The 16487-nt window shown below is 44.0% G+C and overlaps 1 protein-coding gene across 1 annotated transcript in view; it reads right to left on the bottom strand.

The window, feature by feature from the left end:
- The window catches only part of LOC143926554 (vitellogenin-1-like), a 269217-nt gene that overhangs the window by 198717 nt on the left and 54013 nt on the right, over window positions 1-16487 (bottom strand). The window contains exons 5-6 of the mRNA XM_077450393.1: window positions 498-659; window positions 208-356 (exon numbers count right to left, since the gene is read on the bottom strand). Coding sequence (XP_077306519.1) covers window positions 208-356; window positions 498-659 — 311 coding nt within the window. The remainder of the gene's footprint in view (window positions 1-207; window positions 357-497; window positions 660-16487) is intronic.

The following is a 16487-nucleotide window of genomic DNA, read 5'->3' as shown; positions in this document are numbered from 1 at the left end:
GGCAGTGACTAATTAGAGCTCAGTGTACTGTAGTAAGCTCTGTATAAGCATGGATTCTGTTCAGCTGCTATTGGTGACTGCATCGTGCCCATAAGCTAATGATTGTTACAAAGCTCTATTGAACAAAACCATTACAGCTTGACCTTAGAGCACAACTTCAACTTTGAAACATTTTTGCTTTTCAAGTGACAAGATAAAGAAATGTACCTTGCCTCTACCACCACCGCTCCATCGATTTCATTGAACGGCGTGAACTGGTGAACTTCTCGCACTTCCGCCCCCAGGAGACGACCACCCGTATTTGTTCCTTTCACGTTATAGCTGTAGGTCGCAGCTGCTCGGAAATTATTGTTTCTCTCAAAAGAAAAGACCATCAACAAATTATTATGTTTTTTCATGAGATATGGGAATAAAAAATGTACTTCAGAAAAATTGACAAAGGAGCTGTACCGGCAAATATACCAAATTGCAATCAGTTTGTTAGCATGTTTTCATACCTGTTTGCACAAGGGGCATGTGTAGAAATAGGCATTTCCAGTGACCATCCTCTCACGTTCTTCACAGTCATTTAGGTTTACAGATTTGGTAATGAACAGTTGGTTCACTTTAGGTTTTTCTTGAATCAAGTAGCTGGTTTGGCAAAGTCCACTAATCCCATTCTACCAGATAAAGGAGACAGTTCCATCATCATCACGATCATGGTCATCATTTTCCTTATCATTAATCACAAGATAATTGCAAAATCACTTCTTTGCACATCTGTAGATATTACTTTAGAAAAAAAGAAAAGCCAGACTTTAAAGGCAACATAGAACGCCTTGTTTTCATAAAATCCATCATTTTATTGTATACAAAATTTTAAAAAGACACATGGAGAACAAGTGTCAGTTAAAAACATATGTATACAGATACAAAAAATGGCCAATATAAGCCAGAAAATTCTTTGTAATAATATTGTTACATAGTATTGAGTTAATGAGCCCTTGCGTGTCAACGTGTTTCGCTGGTTCGCTTCCTCAGGACACACAAAAGGGGGAAAGAAACAGGTTTCACTACATAAATAAAAAAATACATATAAGTCAGTTACATTGTATACAAAAATCAAACATGCAATATTAACACATCCTATAAAAATAGCACATTCACCTAGCCTGGATGATAATACTCATGTTGCAAGCTGTGGCCTTACGTGTGCGACCTTGGCCATTATAAGTTTTCAGGCGCTTTCTCTTTACTTACCAAGTAAATCTATTTTTAAGCTCTTGATACCCAACATACTTACCCTTTAGTTGATAATTGGCACATGCCCAGTCCCCTGTGTGCCACTCTGGGATTATATTACGCTATTTACATGGATGGATGTCATTTATGAATATCTATAGCTGCTTCTATTATTATAGCATATAATCTGTTTGACACCCTTGGTGGTTGTATGTGCAACTGCATGGCTTTTCTTTATGCTGTGCACATTTTATATACCATACTTATATCCTTCCTAGTTTTGGCATTCAGGTTCAGGCATATACTGTATGTATATTTAGATGCATATTTATATTACCGATTTTCAACTAGTCACGGGTAATTTTGATGTTATAGCGCTTGTACATCAGCTGTGGGGTATAGCTTGGCCAGCTCTTCTTTTGCCCCAGTGTCCACTCAGGGAGACTACTGCATGTGTGTTTCATCATCCAAGCGAGGGGCATGTGCTATTTTTTATAGATGCAACTCTTTTCATATGATGTGTTAATATTGCATGTTTGATTTTTGTAAAGATTGTAATAAATTTAATTGACTTATATGTACTTTTTATTTCTGTAGCGAAACCTGTTTCTTTATGCCCTTTGGTGAGTCCTGATGAAGCGGACCGATGAAACGCGTTGACACACAGGGGCTCATTCACTCAGTACTACATAACAATATTATTGCAAAAAAAATTCTGGCTTTTATTGGTCATTTTTTTTCCCTCTGTATGCATAGGTCTTTAACTGACACTTGTTCTCTATGTGTATTTTTTTACAGAATTTTGTGTTTACAATAAAATGATGGATTTTATGAAAACAATGCATTCTATGTTGCCTTTCAAGCCAAATGCTTTTTTTTGTCTTATCATTAATCACACATATGTGCTGTTATTCAATTTCAACATCACTCATGATAACTTGTATAATAACATCATATATTATTAAAGCTGATGTGACGAAGATCATGCCCATGGCGACTTTCTGAACAAAGCGAGATCCTTACTTGGAGAGGGGTGAAAGAGCTTACTACACACACATAGGCAGATACAAATCTTAAAGCTTGGTGATTCCCACATGATTCTGAATGGCCTCAAGCTATCTTATGGGCTGCAGTCCTTGTGCTCTTTCACCTTTTCCACTGTCCTTATAATATACACATATTAGGTACATGACTGGCTTGTCACCACTGCAGTATGTGTGCTGATTAGTCTTTTAGGCAACGTTACACACAGATCCCTATTGCTGGCAATGAGAGGGCGCAGTCATACCATGCAATCTTATGCTGATTAACAATTTACAACCAAGCATAAAGGCACTGGTAATGTAATGCAACAATTTCTCTAGGACACACGCATACCTCCCAACCGTCCCTGATTTGGAGGGACTGTCCCTGATTTGAAGTAATGTCCCTCTGTCCCTCATTCCTCCTCATTTGTCCCTAATTTTGGTCTGATCTATATAGTTGTATATAAAATGCAATATTTATCTATCAAAAAGTGTTTCCCAGCTCTAAACCTTCCATCTGATTTGTAAATTGCTGCATCTGTAAATTCCTAAAGCCAATATAAAGGAATAGTAGTGGTAAAAAAAAAAAACACTTGTGGGTTTAACCAATCATTTTTTTGTACAATATTCCTTTAAGGGGGTGTGACAAGGGGTGCGTCCTATGCCTGTATACTTTTGCTGATGGGTGTCCCTCATTCCCATCTCAGTAAGTTGGGAGGTATGCACGCGTCAAACACAAGGCACGTAGGCTGAATGTAGCCCGTCAGGCCCTTTCATGTGGTCCTCTCTTCCAGGGTTTTTCTTTCAGCTGAAACATGGCAGAACTCCATTCTGCCAACTCCAGCCCTTGCCCTCCACTCCCCTCTCACTCTGTGTTAATTTTGGCATCAAATTTCGATTTAGTCTTATGCCGTGTACACACGATCCCACGTGTGTGGGCTCTGGTGGACTTTTTCTTCCCAAAAGTCCGGCAGACTTTGAAAGAAGACTTGACTCAAAATTGTCCGCTGGACTTGGCTTTCCGGCGGACAATCTACTCGCCTGTGTGCTAGTCCGCCGGACTTTTCAAATGAACGGACTTGCCCACGCACAGAGTAAAGTCCGTTCATTTTGAACGTGACTTCAGGTACGACGGGACTAGCGAAGGAAGTCGATGTCGCCGCCTCCATCGGCGAGATTGACACCTTGCTAGTCCCGTCGCCTGGTATGGATTTTAAGGGGAACCCCTATCCCGAAAAAACGGCATGGGTATCCCGGTGTCCCGCAGCCCAGACGGTCATAAGAGGGGGTAGGGATGAGCGAGCTCCCCCTCCTGAACCGTATCAGGCTGCGTGCCCTCAACATGAGGGGGTGGGTGCTTTGGGGAAGGGGGTCCCTGTGTTGATCCCTATGTTGATGAGGACAAGGGCCTCTTCCCGACAACCCTGGCCGTTGGTTGTCAGGGTCTGTGGGCAGGGGGCTTATCGGAATCTGGGAGCCCCCTTTAATAAGGGGGCCCCCAGATCCGGGCCCCCCACCCTATGTGAATGAGTATGGGGTACATCGTTCCCCTACCCATTCACTTGGGGGAAAAAAGTGTAAATAAAAAAAAACACACAACACAGGTTTTTAAAATAGTTTATTAGACAGCTCTGGGGGTCTTCTTCCGACTTCGAGGGTCTTCTCGCCGGTCTCCTCTGCTATCTTCTGCTCTTTTGCCGGTCTTTTGCTAGCAGAGGAGCCCGGCTTTCTCCTTCGTCGTCGTCGCTGTCCAGGGGTCTTCTTCCGACTTTGGGTGTCTTCTTCTGACTTCTCCACACTTTCCGGCCTCTTCTCCCGCTCTTCGGTTCTTCTGCTGGGCTCCGCCGCTATTTTCTTCCAGCTCTTTTACTAGCGTTGGCTTGGTCTTCTCGTTCGTCGCTGCCGTCTTCTTCCTTCTTCTCTTCTTCCGATGTTGACACAACACTCACAACACTCGGCTGTAATATCGGGGACAGGTTGCGTGGCGACTTATATAGGCATAAGGGGCAGGGTCACCGGGTGATGTCACATGGTGACCCCACCCCTTATGATGTCACAGTCCCAAGGGACCTAGTCCACTGGAAAAGTCCGTTCATGTGTGGTCGTGTGTGGGCAAGTCTGCTCGTTTGGAAAGGACCTCCGTTGAAAAGTCTGGCAGATTGTCCGCCGGACTAAGTCCGCCGGATGGTCTGATTGTGTGTACGTGGCATTAATCTTAGGACTAAAATGGCATTTTAGTTTTAGTCCCATTTGAGTCTTCTACAATTGTTTTAGTTTTAGTCGTATTTAGTCGACTAAATCTCTAGTATATTTTAGTTGACTACAACTCATTTTAGTCGTCTAAAATTTAATGGGTGTAATTAAATTGTAATGCATTAGTTAACATTTCTCTACAATTTCCAAACTCATTATATACTGCTGGAGTGAAAAATCTTATATGTTATTATTTAAAGTATTGAGGTATGAACATGCACTACAGACCAGTGTTAATTGTGAAGTAAAATTTAAATTTCGTTTTAGTCTTAGTCTTTTGACTAAAATGGCATTTTAGTCCTATTTTAGTTATCTCAATTGTTTTAGTCGTATTTTAGTCGACTAAAATAGTATTCATTTAGTCGACTAAAATGTTTTAGTCGACTAAATTAACACTTCTCTCACTACTGTCACTTCTGTGTTTACAAGAACAGTTTTCCTCTTAGTGGCTCTCATAGTTTCTTGCCTGCCTTGCACTTACGGTGGGGGACAAAAGAGATGCAGGTGTAGTGTGGGATGGCGCACCATGTGGTAAGCCACATCGTGATCCTCATTTGTGCCCGGGTGCACAAAGGCCAACTAATGAAGTGGGAGACGTAAGAGGCGGAGTCGTCTAGGAGCCGCCAGGAGGTACTAGAGCTGGGTAGGGTTGGTGAGAGGCTTTTGGGGGGTGGGGTGGGGATGGTTGTGGAGGGAAATGTGTGCAGAGGTGGTGGATGGGAGAGAGTGGTGCAGGGCCGTGGAGGGGTGGAAGTGAGATGTGGACAGCATTTGAAAGAAAGTTGAACCCTGTACACTGTACACAGCACACTTGTAATCAGTGCACTCTGTATGTACAGTGAGGAAAAAGTATTTGATCCCCTGCTGATTTTGTATGTTTGTCCACTGAAGGATGGCATGGTGAAGGACATAAGGAGCACTCTGGAGGCACCAAGGGGGCACTAGGGGGACACTCTGGAGCAGGGCCGGGACAAGGGGTGGGCAGGAGGGTCGGCTGCCCCTGGCGCAATGGTTTATTGCAGGGGTAGGGGGCACCCTGACCCTAACCCTAAGGGAAAGGGGGGGAGCAATTTGGCTTCTTTGCCCTGGGCTCTGGATCACCTTGTCCCAGCACTGCTCTGGAGGATGTACAGGGGTTTTGTATGTTTGTCCACAAGAAATGATCAGTCTATAATTTAATGATAGGTTTATTTTAACACTGAGAGACAGAATAAGAATAAAAATATCCAGAAAAACAAATTTCAAAAAAGTTATAAATTGATTTGCATTTAATGAATGAAATATGTATTTGATCCCTTCGCAAAACATAACATAGTACTTGGTAGCAAAACCTGGTTGGCAATCACAGAGGTCAGACGTTTCTTGTAGTTGGCCATCAGGTTTGCACACCAATAGTGTATGTAGGTTTTGTGCTGCCCTAGGCTTGGCTAAACTCGTAACCCCCTAATTTAGATATGACCCACCCCTTCCTGTTAAGGCCATACCCCTTGCTGTTTAAGACCCGCCCTGAAATTTTCGAGTGGGGGCACAATTTCTGAGGACCTGGGGGGGGGGAGGGCAATGTATGCCCTTAATTTGCATAGATTTTTTCTCACTTCCTGTTTGGCTATGGGGCAAATCTCTGCAATGGGACAGGGATGGTAAAAACTAAACTGACAGGGGTAATAACCCTCCCTTACTTTATCCAAAATGAAAAAAAAAGTGTTGCTTACCGTTCTATTTTAAAGCACAAAAATGGAACCTCCGCTTTTTAGAACCCTCCCCCCCTCCATTGTCACATTTGGCCCCTTTCAAGGGGGTGGGGGGGTGCAGATACCTGTATAATACAGGAATTTGCACCCACTTCCGTACATAGACTCCCGCTGGAGTCTGCCCCTCGCGCATGTGCAGTAGGGAACCGGAAAGTGAAGCCGCAAGTTCCTGATTCCCTTTCCAAAGATGGTGGTGGCAGCACCTGAGAGCCGAGCGGCAGATCGGCTTTGGGTGCCGACATCACGAGCGCCCTGGACAGGTAAGTGTCTGTACTTTAAGTATTTTAAAAGTCAGCAGCTGCAGTATTTGTAGCTGCTGACTTTTTAAAAAAAATTATAATAATTAGGCGGACCTCCGCTTTATGCACAAATTTCTGATAATTTTATGGAGAGGACTAAGAAGATATAACCATGCCAAGAAAACATATGGCACAGTGAGGAAGGTTTTTGGTTCAGGATTAGAGGACAGGCAGATTTAGAGGCAGCCCCCCCCCCCCCCCCCCACAGTTGCAGAATGCCAGCCACCCACATACCAGAAGCAGTGCGCCCGCTTTATGGGGGCGCTAGACTAATTTTCCGCTCAGCCCAGTCCACCCCATAAGACTGTTGCTACACTAGCAGTGTAGCGCAAGCCAGCGGGGACTCTTTCCGCGCTGCCCCCCTGCAAAGTGCTGCCCTAGGCTTGGGCCTTGTTGGCCTAGGCCAGGATACAGCGTTATTGCACATGTCTCAGGAGGGATTTTGTTCCACTCCTCTTTGAAGATCATCTCCAAGTCATTTAAGTGGATGTAAACCCACCACTCATGATTCTCAACTATTGCCATCTTTCTTATGTATTTATGCCTCCTGCATGTATCCCTACCTTTTAAAAATCACCCCTTCTGCACACCGAGTCCCGCAAATCTCTGAAATCCATGGACAGGTCTATGCTCCGGAGCTAAGTGGGCGGAATAGTGATGTCACTAGACTCTCTGTCCACCTCTAGACTCCCCGTTGGCCAGGCAGCATCGCAAAGGAAGCAGAGCGCGCTCACGGCCCCCTGTGACTCCTGCGCATGTGCTACACAACACAGGCTGTAGTAATAGTTGTGAGACGCTAAGAGAGGGGGATGATGATGCTGGGAACTTACACAGAATGTCTCTCTCATGCCACAGCAAGGGGGAAGAATGGACTGGTATGTCTCATTTTTATCTCACTTAAAGATGATAAGAGGATTGCTCAGAGCTGGATTAACTCTTTGTGGCAAGACTGTGCACAGATGACATGAAATCATATGCCAAACCTTTTGTGTGTAGCAGCCTCCCCAGCACCCCACTAATTACTTATCTGAGCCCCATCTCTGTCCAGCAATGTCCACAAATGTCTAAGCCATCCGGGACACTCCTTCTGATTGGCTGACACAGCAGCGGTGTCATTGCCTCTAGTGGCTGTCAATCAAAGTCAGTCAGCCAATCAGGGGAGAGAGGGGGCAGGGCTGGGGTCGAGGCTCCATGTCTGAATGGACACAAAGAGCTGTGACGAGGCTCCAGAGCCCCATAGGAAGCTGCTGACTGTAGGGGCACGCTATAAGAAGGAGGGGCCAGGTGCAGCAAAGAGGGACCCGAGATGAGGAGGATCCGGAGCTGCTCTGTGCAAAACAGACTGCACAGAGGAGGTAAGTATAACAAGTTTGTTATGTTAAAAAAAAAAAAAAACCTTTACAATCACTTTAATGTGCTTCTTTTTGAGCCACTCCTTTGTTGCTGCGTGTTTTGGATCATTGTCATGCTGGAATACCCATCCACGACCCATTTTCAATGTCCTGGCTGAGGGAAGGAGGTTCTCACCCAAGATTTGTCTGTACATCGTCGTTCCATCGTCTCTTTGATGCGGTGGAGTTGTTCTGCCCCCTTATCAGAAAAACACCCCCAAAGGATAATGTTTCCGCCTCCATGTGTGATGGTGGGGATGGTGTTCTTGGGGTCATAGGCTGCATTCCTCCTCCTCCAAACACGGTGAGTTGAGTTGATGTCAAAGAGCTAGATTTTGGTCTCCTTTGACCAAAACACTTTTACCCAGTTCACTCAACACTTTCACCCAGTATCATTCAGATGTTCCTTAGCAAACTTCAGACTGGCCTTTACATGTGCTTTCTTGAGCAGGGGGACCTTGCGGGCGCTGCAGGATTTCAGCCCTTCTTGGTGACTTTGGTCTCAGCTGCCTTGAGATCATTGACAAGATTCTCCCATGCAGTTCTGGGCTGATTCCTCAACGTTCTCATGATCATTAAAACTCCATGAGGTGAGATCTTGCATGGAGCCCCAGACCGAGGGAGATTGACAGTTATTTTGTGTTTCTTCCATTTGCAAATAATCGCACCAACTGTTGTCACCCTCTCACCAAACTACTTGGTGATGGTCTTGTAGCCCATTCCAGCCTTGTGTAGGTCTACAATGTTGTCCCCGACATCCTTGGACAGCTCTTTGGTCTTGGACATGGTGGAGAGATTGGAATCTGATTGATGGATTGCTTCTGTGGACAGGTGTCTTCTATAGAGGTAACAAGCTGAGATTAGGAGCACTGCCTTGAAGAGAAATCTCAGGTCGTTACCTGTATAGAAGACACCTGGGAGACAGAAATCTTGCTGATTGATATGGGATCAAATGCTTATTTCACTCATTAAAATACAAATCAATTTTATAACTTTTTTTGAAATGCATTTTTCTGGATATTTTTGTTGTTATTCCATCTCTCAGTGTTAAAATAAACCTGCAATTAAAATTATAGACTGATCATTTCTTTGTCAGTTGGCAAATGTGCAAAATCAGCAGGAGATCAAATACTCTTTTCCCTCACTGTAGTGCACTCCTCAACCCTGCGCTGTGTGTGCATTGGGCACCCCTGAACCCCGCACTATGTGCACTCTTTACATAGCACATCCCTGAACTCCGTACATAACACACTCCTGGTATTTATTGCCCCATTAAGATCCTCCCACAGTAGCTAAACCTACCGTTCAATGCATTTCAGAGCGGGGGGGTGGGCGGGTGAATGGTTAAGTTCCTGCATCTATTCTCTGATAAAAAAAGGCCAGGATAAATGTATATAGTCTAAAGCCCTGTACACATGATCAGATTTTTTTCAGACAAAAGCTCAGACTTTTGCCTGAAGGGTGTTGGCCAGGAACTTGTCTTGCATACAAACGGCAAGCAATTGTCGACCAACAAACACGAATGTAGTGATGTACTATGTGGGGTTTCATCTCTTTAGCGCCACCCTTTGGGCTCCTTCTGCTAATCTCATGTTAGTAGAAGTTTGGTGAGTGTTGAATTGCGCTTTTCATTTCACGCTTTTGATTTTGCGCTTTTCAATTTGTTTCTGAATGGCTGTTTGTCATCCAGACATGTTGCGGAATCAGAGGAGATAACATGTTATTTATTATTGGCCTTGGAGTTATTGCTTTGACCCAACTCCAGTCCAGGAACAGAAGGATGAGGATTTCTTGGACCAAAAATTGGTTGCTTTATTAATCGTGACCAATTGTGTCATATTCCTTTGCTGCGGGAGCTCCAGGAGAATAATCTGGATGATTTTCGGAATTATTTCCAGATGATGGACCCCTGCTTTCACCAACTCTTGGCATTGTTGACCCCTTATATTAAGAAGCAGGACACATGCATGAGGTTTTTATTTTATTTTTCGGTTTATTTTTCCAGTTGAATAATGATTTTCTATATTTTTGGATGCATAGAATGCGCTTTTTGGTTAAGTTTAATTGGCAGATAGCATGTCTAATTTTATTTGTTTTCCTTTTTTTTTAATGCACAATAAAAAAAATTGTGTAGAATAACACTTGGCTATGTGTTTTACTTCAAATGACAGTTTGGGAGTAGGCAGTTACATTTTAAAAAATACAATGTAAAATTGACAAGGGACACCAACATAGTTGTATCTTTGATCTTAAAAACTACGGGATAATGGTGTTGTATTATTCTTGATATCACTAGAAAAAAAAATCCTTTGAAAATTTGTTTTCAATAACTCCATCAGTATCACCAGCAAAGCAGCTTCATTATTATCCCATTAAGGCCGGGTTCACACCGCTGCGATGCGGGAACGCCGCGAATCCGCGGCGTTTTCCCGCATCGCACGACTCCCGCCGGCAGTTCACACTGCCCTATGCGAACGGCTGGGAGTGTCAATGATATGTTAATGACACCCCCAGATCCGATCGCATATCGCAGTGCGATCTGCCGACTCGCACAAGAATCGGATCGCATGGTGTGAACGCCCATGCGATCCGATTCTGTTGCGGACGAAAAAAAGGGTCCCGTGCGAGTTTGCTGCGGGACCGCTGCGAGTTCAGCCATACTATCTGTATGGCTGAACTCGCAGCGCTACGGAGATCGGATGTGATTTGCGGTGCGAATCACATCCGGATCTCCCCCCGCAGCAGTGTGAACCCAGCCTAAAGAAGAATAGAATGTGCACTGCATTTGGAGATTTCATAATTTGCCACGTCACATGTTAATTCTCCATTACGAACGCTAGTTAACAAGACTGACCGCTTCCTTGTGTTCGTACTTTGGACTTTTGTCTGATGGTCTTGTGTACACACGCTCGGAAAATCCGACAACAATTGTTCCGATGGAGCGTACAAACGGGTAGATTTTCCGCAAACGGCCTGTCCTCACACAATTCCCATCGGAAAATCCAATCGTGTGTAAGAGGCGTTAGGCCTCATGCATTCAAGGCTTTTTTTACAGCTGCTTTCAGCAGTATTAGAAGTTTTTTACAGCTTAAAAATGACCTCTCCATGTTATTCTATGGGGGCTATTTACGAAAAGGCAAATCCATTCTGCACAGCAAGTGCACTTGGAAGTGCACTCTCTCTAAATCTAAGGGGTAGATCTGAAATGAGGGGAAGCTCTGCTGATTTTATCATCCAATCATGTACAAGCTAAAATGCTGTTTTTTATTTTCCTTGCATGTCCTCCTCAGATCTACAGCGGCTGCACTTCCAAGTGCACTTGCAGTGCAAAGTGGATTTTCCTTTAGTAAATAACCCCCTATGTCTTCATACACACAGGCTTTTAGGAGCTGTAAGTGGCATAGGTGTTTTTAAGCTGTAAAAAAAAAAATCCAAGGCCAGAGCGTTGTGAAGACCGGCATTAGAGCTGTAAAAACGTCTGACATTGGTAAAGGCTGCTAAACGCAGCTTCACGCTGGATACAGCTGTGTTGAGCCTCATCAAGCTTCAATTTTTTTATTTTATTTTACAGCACCCTGTCCCTCCAAGCTTGCGTGCAGAAGCGAACGCATATGTTAGTCGCATCCACGTATGTAAGCATGTTCAAATCACACATGTGAGGTATCGCCGCGATTATTAGAGTGAAAACAAAAATTCTAGCACTAGAACTCCTCTGTAACTCGAAATAGGTAACCTGTAAAAAAAATTAAGCATCGCCTATGGGGATTTTTAAGTGGCGCAGATAGTCGCCATTCCACGAGCGTGCACAATTTTAAAGCATGACATGTTAGGTATCAATTTACTCGGCGTAAAATTAGCTTTCACATAATACAAAAAAAATTGTAAGTCCACTGCATAAATATGGTGTCACATAAAATATTGCAATGATTGCTTTTTTATTTTCTACGTTCTCTGCTAAATAAAATATATTATATTTTGGGCTTCTAAGTAATTTTCTAGCAAAAAAATACTAATTTAAATTTGTAAGCAAAAAGTTCCAGAAAAGGCCTTAGCCCTTGTACACACGATCGGAGATTCCGTCGGAATGTGTCTGATCGGAGCGTTTTGTCGGATATTCTGACTGTGTGTGGTCTGCATCGGACTGTTTCTGTCGGAATATCCGATGGACCAACTTTTCCAACTTGCCGGAAATATTTTCAGACAAAATGCTCCGATCGGACATACTCCGATCATGTGTAGCCTACTCCGACAGACAAAGTGCCACGCATGCTCAGATCAAATTCCTAGGCCAAAGCTATTGGCTACTAGCCTGAACGTAGTCCCGCCGTACACGGCTTACGTCACCGTGTTCTTGGGAACCGGAAATTCTGACAACTTGGTCCGACCGTGTGTATGCAACATCACTTCCGGACCTCGTCCGGAATTAATCCGTCGGAATAACTCTGACGGATTTGGTCGTCGGAATCTCCGATCGTGTGTACAAGGGCTTAGGCTGGATTCACACCTAGGCATTTTTAGTGCTTTTTGCATTTTGCAGATTTGCACTACAGAACATGTTCCATAGGAAACCATGTTAAATGGGCTGCAGTGCAAATCTGCAAAATGCAAAAAGCACTAAAAATGCCATAGGTGCGAATCAGGCCTCAAAGAGGAACTGCAGTCTGCTCACATAAGTTGTAATAAAAACATATTTGCCATTCTGACACTTCCCTCCAACCACTTTGCATATTATATTATATATACTGTACTTACCAAATATGCTGCAGAAATCTCCCTCCACTGAGTCTGGCTGCAACCATTTTACCTGTGGGCAGCTGAAGCTGCTGCCTGTTCACTTCCTGGATTCACACAGACACACGGGCTTTCACACTGGGGGCAGCAGTTTGAGGGCGGATCGCAGGCGCTATTTCTAACGCTATAGCGCCTGCAAACCCGCCCTCAGTGTTAAAGGGGTCTTAGGCCTTGTACACACGGTCGGAGTTTCTGACGGAATGTGTCCGATCGGAGCGTTTTGTCGGATATTCCGACTGTGTGTGGTCTGCATCGGACTGTTTCCGTCGGAATATCCGTCGGACCAAATTTTCCAAATTGCCGGAAATATTTTCCAACAAAATGCTCCGATCGGACATACTCCGATCATGTGTAGAGAATTCCGATCGGACAAAGTGCCACGCATGCTCAGATGAAATTCCTACATCAAAGCTATTGGCTACTAGCCTGAATGTAGTCCCATCGTAACGAAATTACGTCATCACGTTCTGAAAGATCGGATTTTCCGACAACTTTGTCCGACCGTGTGTATGCAACAGTTTCGGACACAATCCGTCAGACAAAATCCGACGGATTTGGTTGTCGGAATCTCCGACCGTGTGTACAGGGGCTTACTGTAGTCATGTTATACAGCAGAGTTGCAGCTTCCAATAAATCTCTATAAAACATCTATCTTCTCAGATATTTGTCATTTTTCTGTAGCGCAGTTTTTTTTTCTTTATAATTTTTAAAATGAATTGGTGCTTTGATAAAAAAGCTGGGATGACATTTTATTGTCTGTCACTGATATTTAGTTAAATATCTTTCAAAACTTCAGTATCCCCCCCCCGAAATTATCATCGCCATTTTCCAGAAGCTGCTTATATTGTTCAGAAAAAAATAAGATGGCATGGATCATTCATCTGCACAGAGGCAGAGTGTTGAGCCTCGGGTCTAGTAGCTTCAGCCACAGGCAAGAACAATTTCAATGGGGCAGTCAGGCCTGGACCTTCTCCCAGGAATAAAGGACAGGACAACGGAGGGCACACACGAAGAATGAACAGAATTTTGAGTCCGTCTGAATCGGCAGCATGAATGCAGAATAGAGTGTGAGCTCTGGGCCGCTTACTAATCAGTCACTCTGTAGAACAACATTTACAGTTTAGATGATCGTGTCCAATGTCAGTGTACAGCAACATATTCCCACAGAATCTAAGTCACCCCCCAACATTATTACATTATATTTATAGGCAGGATACCTATACAAACTTGTTGTCAATATATTACGTTTCACCCCTCCCTATGGGTGACCTGGCATTATTCTGAGGATTTTGGAATGTGGACGCAGAACTTGGATTCCATTTTTCATTTTAAATACAATATAGTTTTGGCCTCTAGACTCCCAGCATGAGGTATGGCCCTTTGATTTCTGTTTGGGATTGTCTTTCGCCTTTCATTTAAGTGCAGACATAGATTTACATAAAATACAATTTGTTCATATTTGCTTTATTAATTTGTATTTTCTCTGTTTCTATTGCACAACTAAAGTTGTCAAATTATATGTGTGGCGCTGGCTCCTGACCAGCATGCGCTATATGTTTTTCAAAGTTAATTTTCCTGAGACCACAGTTTGGTTTTGGGGCTAATTTACTAAATTTCTGGTTTCAGTGCCAGTCCAGTTGGGTTGCACTGGGTTCTCCTTGACCACAGGCGTCGCTGTCACCGCCGGCAAGAGTAAGGACGCAGTCTAGCTGGGTGTATTGAATGCCATGCCTCTTTTCGGAAACCAGCCCAGTGGGAGTGTTCTCCTGCTGTGCATTCTGGGAGATGGTATTTAAGGTACTGGCATCACTTGCTTCAGGGTTCCGCTCCGGAGAATATTTTCTGCCTGTTTGGTTCTGGACCTCCTGACCACCCCCCCTGGCCATCCTGGCCTGTGGTGCGGAACCATGAGTTTCCAAGTCTCGTGGCAGGCTAGCCCGAGGCAACGTAACTGCAGGGACTGGCCTCAATAGATTATGGGGCCTGTTAGTCCAAAGGTGGTCCGATGCCGTCTCATCTAAGGGAGGGGCCCAGCAACTGGAAAGACCCCAGGGGAGGACTCTTCAGGAGAAGGCCGTGTGTAAGGCTGGCTTCTCTGAAGGAGCCTGGAGGCTCAGTTGAAGGACGCTACATGGATCTGCACTCATACGGTATCGCCGGATCAGCTGAGAGATACTGGTACCGTATGATAGTTCTCTAAATGTATTCTATGCTCAAGTCTGTGGCAGAGACTTTCTCAAGTATTCTACGCTCAAGTCTGTGGCAGAGACTTTCTTTAGCACCCTACCGGCTGCTAGGCCTAGTGAGAGGAGGTCTATCCGGGGTTGTAAAATCCAGCTGTGAAACAGTTGTGGTTCTCTGGATTTTTCCTACAAGAGACTTTCCATCATTTTATTGCAGTCCAAAGCACCTGAACTTATCCCTAACCCGCTACCCATCTGAGAGACTCTGTTGTTGCTTAAAATAAATCACCCAAAAGAGGATTCAGTGTCAGTTTCCCCATTTCTTTGGGCCATCTACCACGGGAAACCCTAGACGGAGACGTGTTCAAGAAGGTAACGGTAAGCCCAATAAAACTAGCAGCTCCTTCGGGGGTCAGTGCTACATATGTCTCGGTATTTAATGAATTTTCACGTTCTTTTCTGAAGAAGCCATATGGCGAAACATGTAGAAAACATGAATGTGATCACAGTTATGCCGCTTACACACAACCGTTTTTTTCCATCAGAATAAACTCTGACGGTTTTTCCGATGGAGTTCTGCTGAAATGGACTTGCCTACACACGATCACACTAAAGTCCGATAGTTTAGAACGCAGTGGCGTAAAACACATACGAAGGGACTAGAAAAAGGAAGTTGAATAGCCAGTAGCCAATAGCAGCCCTTGCGTCGTTTTTGGTCCGTCGGAACAGCATACAGGCGAAGCCCTTGTACACACGGTCGGAGATTCCGACAACCAAATCCGTCGGATTTTGTCCGAAACTGTTGCATACACACGGTTGGACAAAGTTGTCAGAAAATCCGATCTTTCAGAACGTGATGACGTAATTTTGTTACGATGGGACTACGTTCAGGCTAGTAGCCAATAGCTTTGATGTAGGAATTTGATCTGAGCATGCGTGGCACTTTGCCCGATCGGAATTCTCTACACATGATCGGAGTATGTCCGATCGGAGCATTTTGTCGTAAAATATTTCCGGCAAGTTGGAAAATTTGGTCCGACTGATATTCCGACGGAAACAGTCCGATGCAGACCACACACAGTCGGAATATCCGACAAAACGCTCCGATCAAACACATTCCGTCGGAATCTCCGATCGTGTGTACAAGGGCAAACGGTTTTCCTGATAGCAATTGATTCCGTCGGAAAGATTTAAAACATGTTCTATTTCTAGGTCCATCAGAATTTTCGAAAAAAGTCAGCTGAAGCCCACACACGATCTGAATATCCGATGAAATGATTCCGTCATACTTTTTCTGCCGGAAAGTCCAACCGTGTGTACACGGCATAATTCACACATCCATGGCCATGACTATACTGTATGCACTGTTTTTATTGATGTTGTTCATTTAATAAAATTTGTATATAACTTTTTTACATTACATATCGTTGTCTTCAATGATTTGCACCTTTAAAGTCCCATATCTACTATATGTTTTGTTTTTGTCTAAACGGGATGTTGGTGCCATATCTTATGTAAACTTTGACACTGATCTCTGACCACATAACCCCCCAACATTATGGTCTGTCAAACT

Source organism: Lithobates pipiens, unplaced genomic scaffold (genome assembly GCF_037356315.1).
Source record: "Lithobates pipiens isolate NorthernLeopardFrog02 unplaced genomic scaffold, aLitPip1_a1.2 Scaffold_23, whole genome shotgun sequence".
Classification (NCBI taxonomy): domain Eukaryota; kingdom Metazoa; phylum Chordata; class Amphibia; order Anura; family Ranidae; genus Lithobates; species Lithobates pipiens.
The sequence above is the reverse complement of the archived record's forward strand: the minus strand, read 5'-3'. Positions and strand labels throughout refer to the sequence as shown.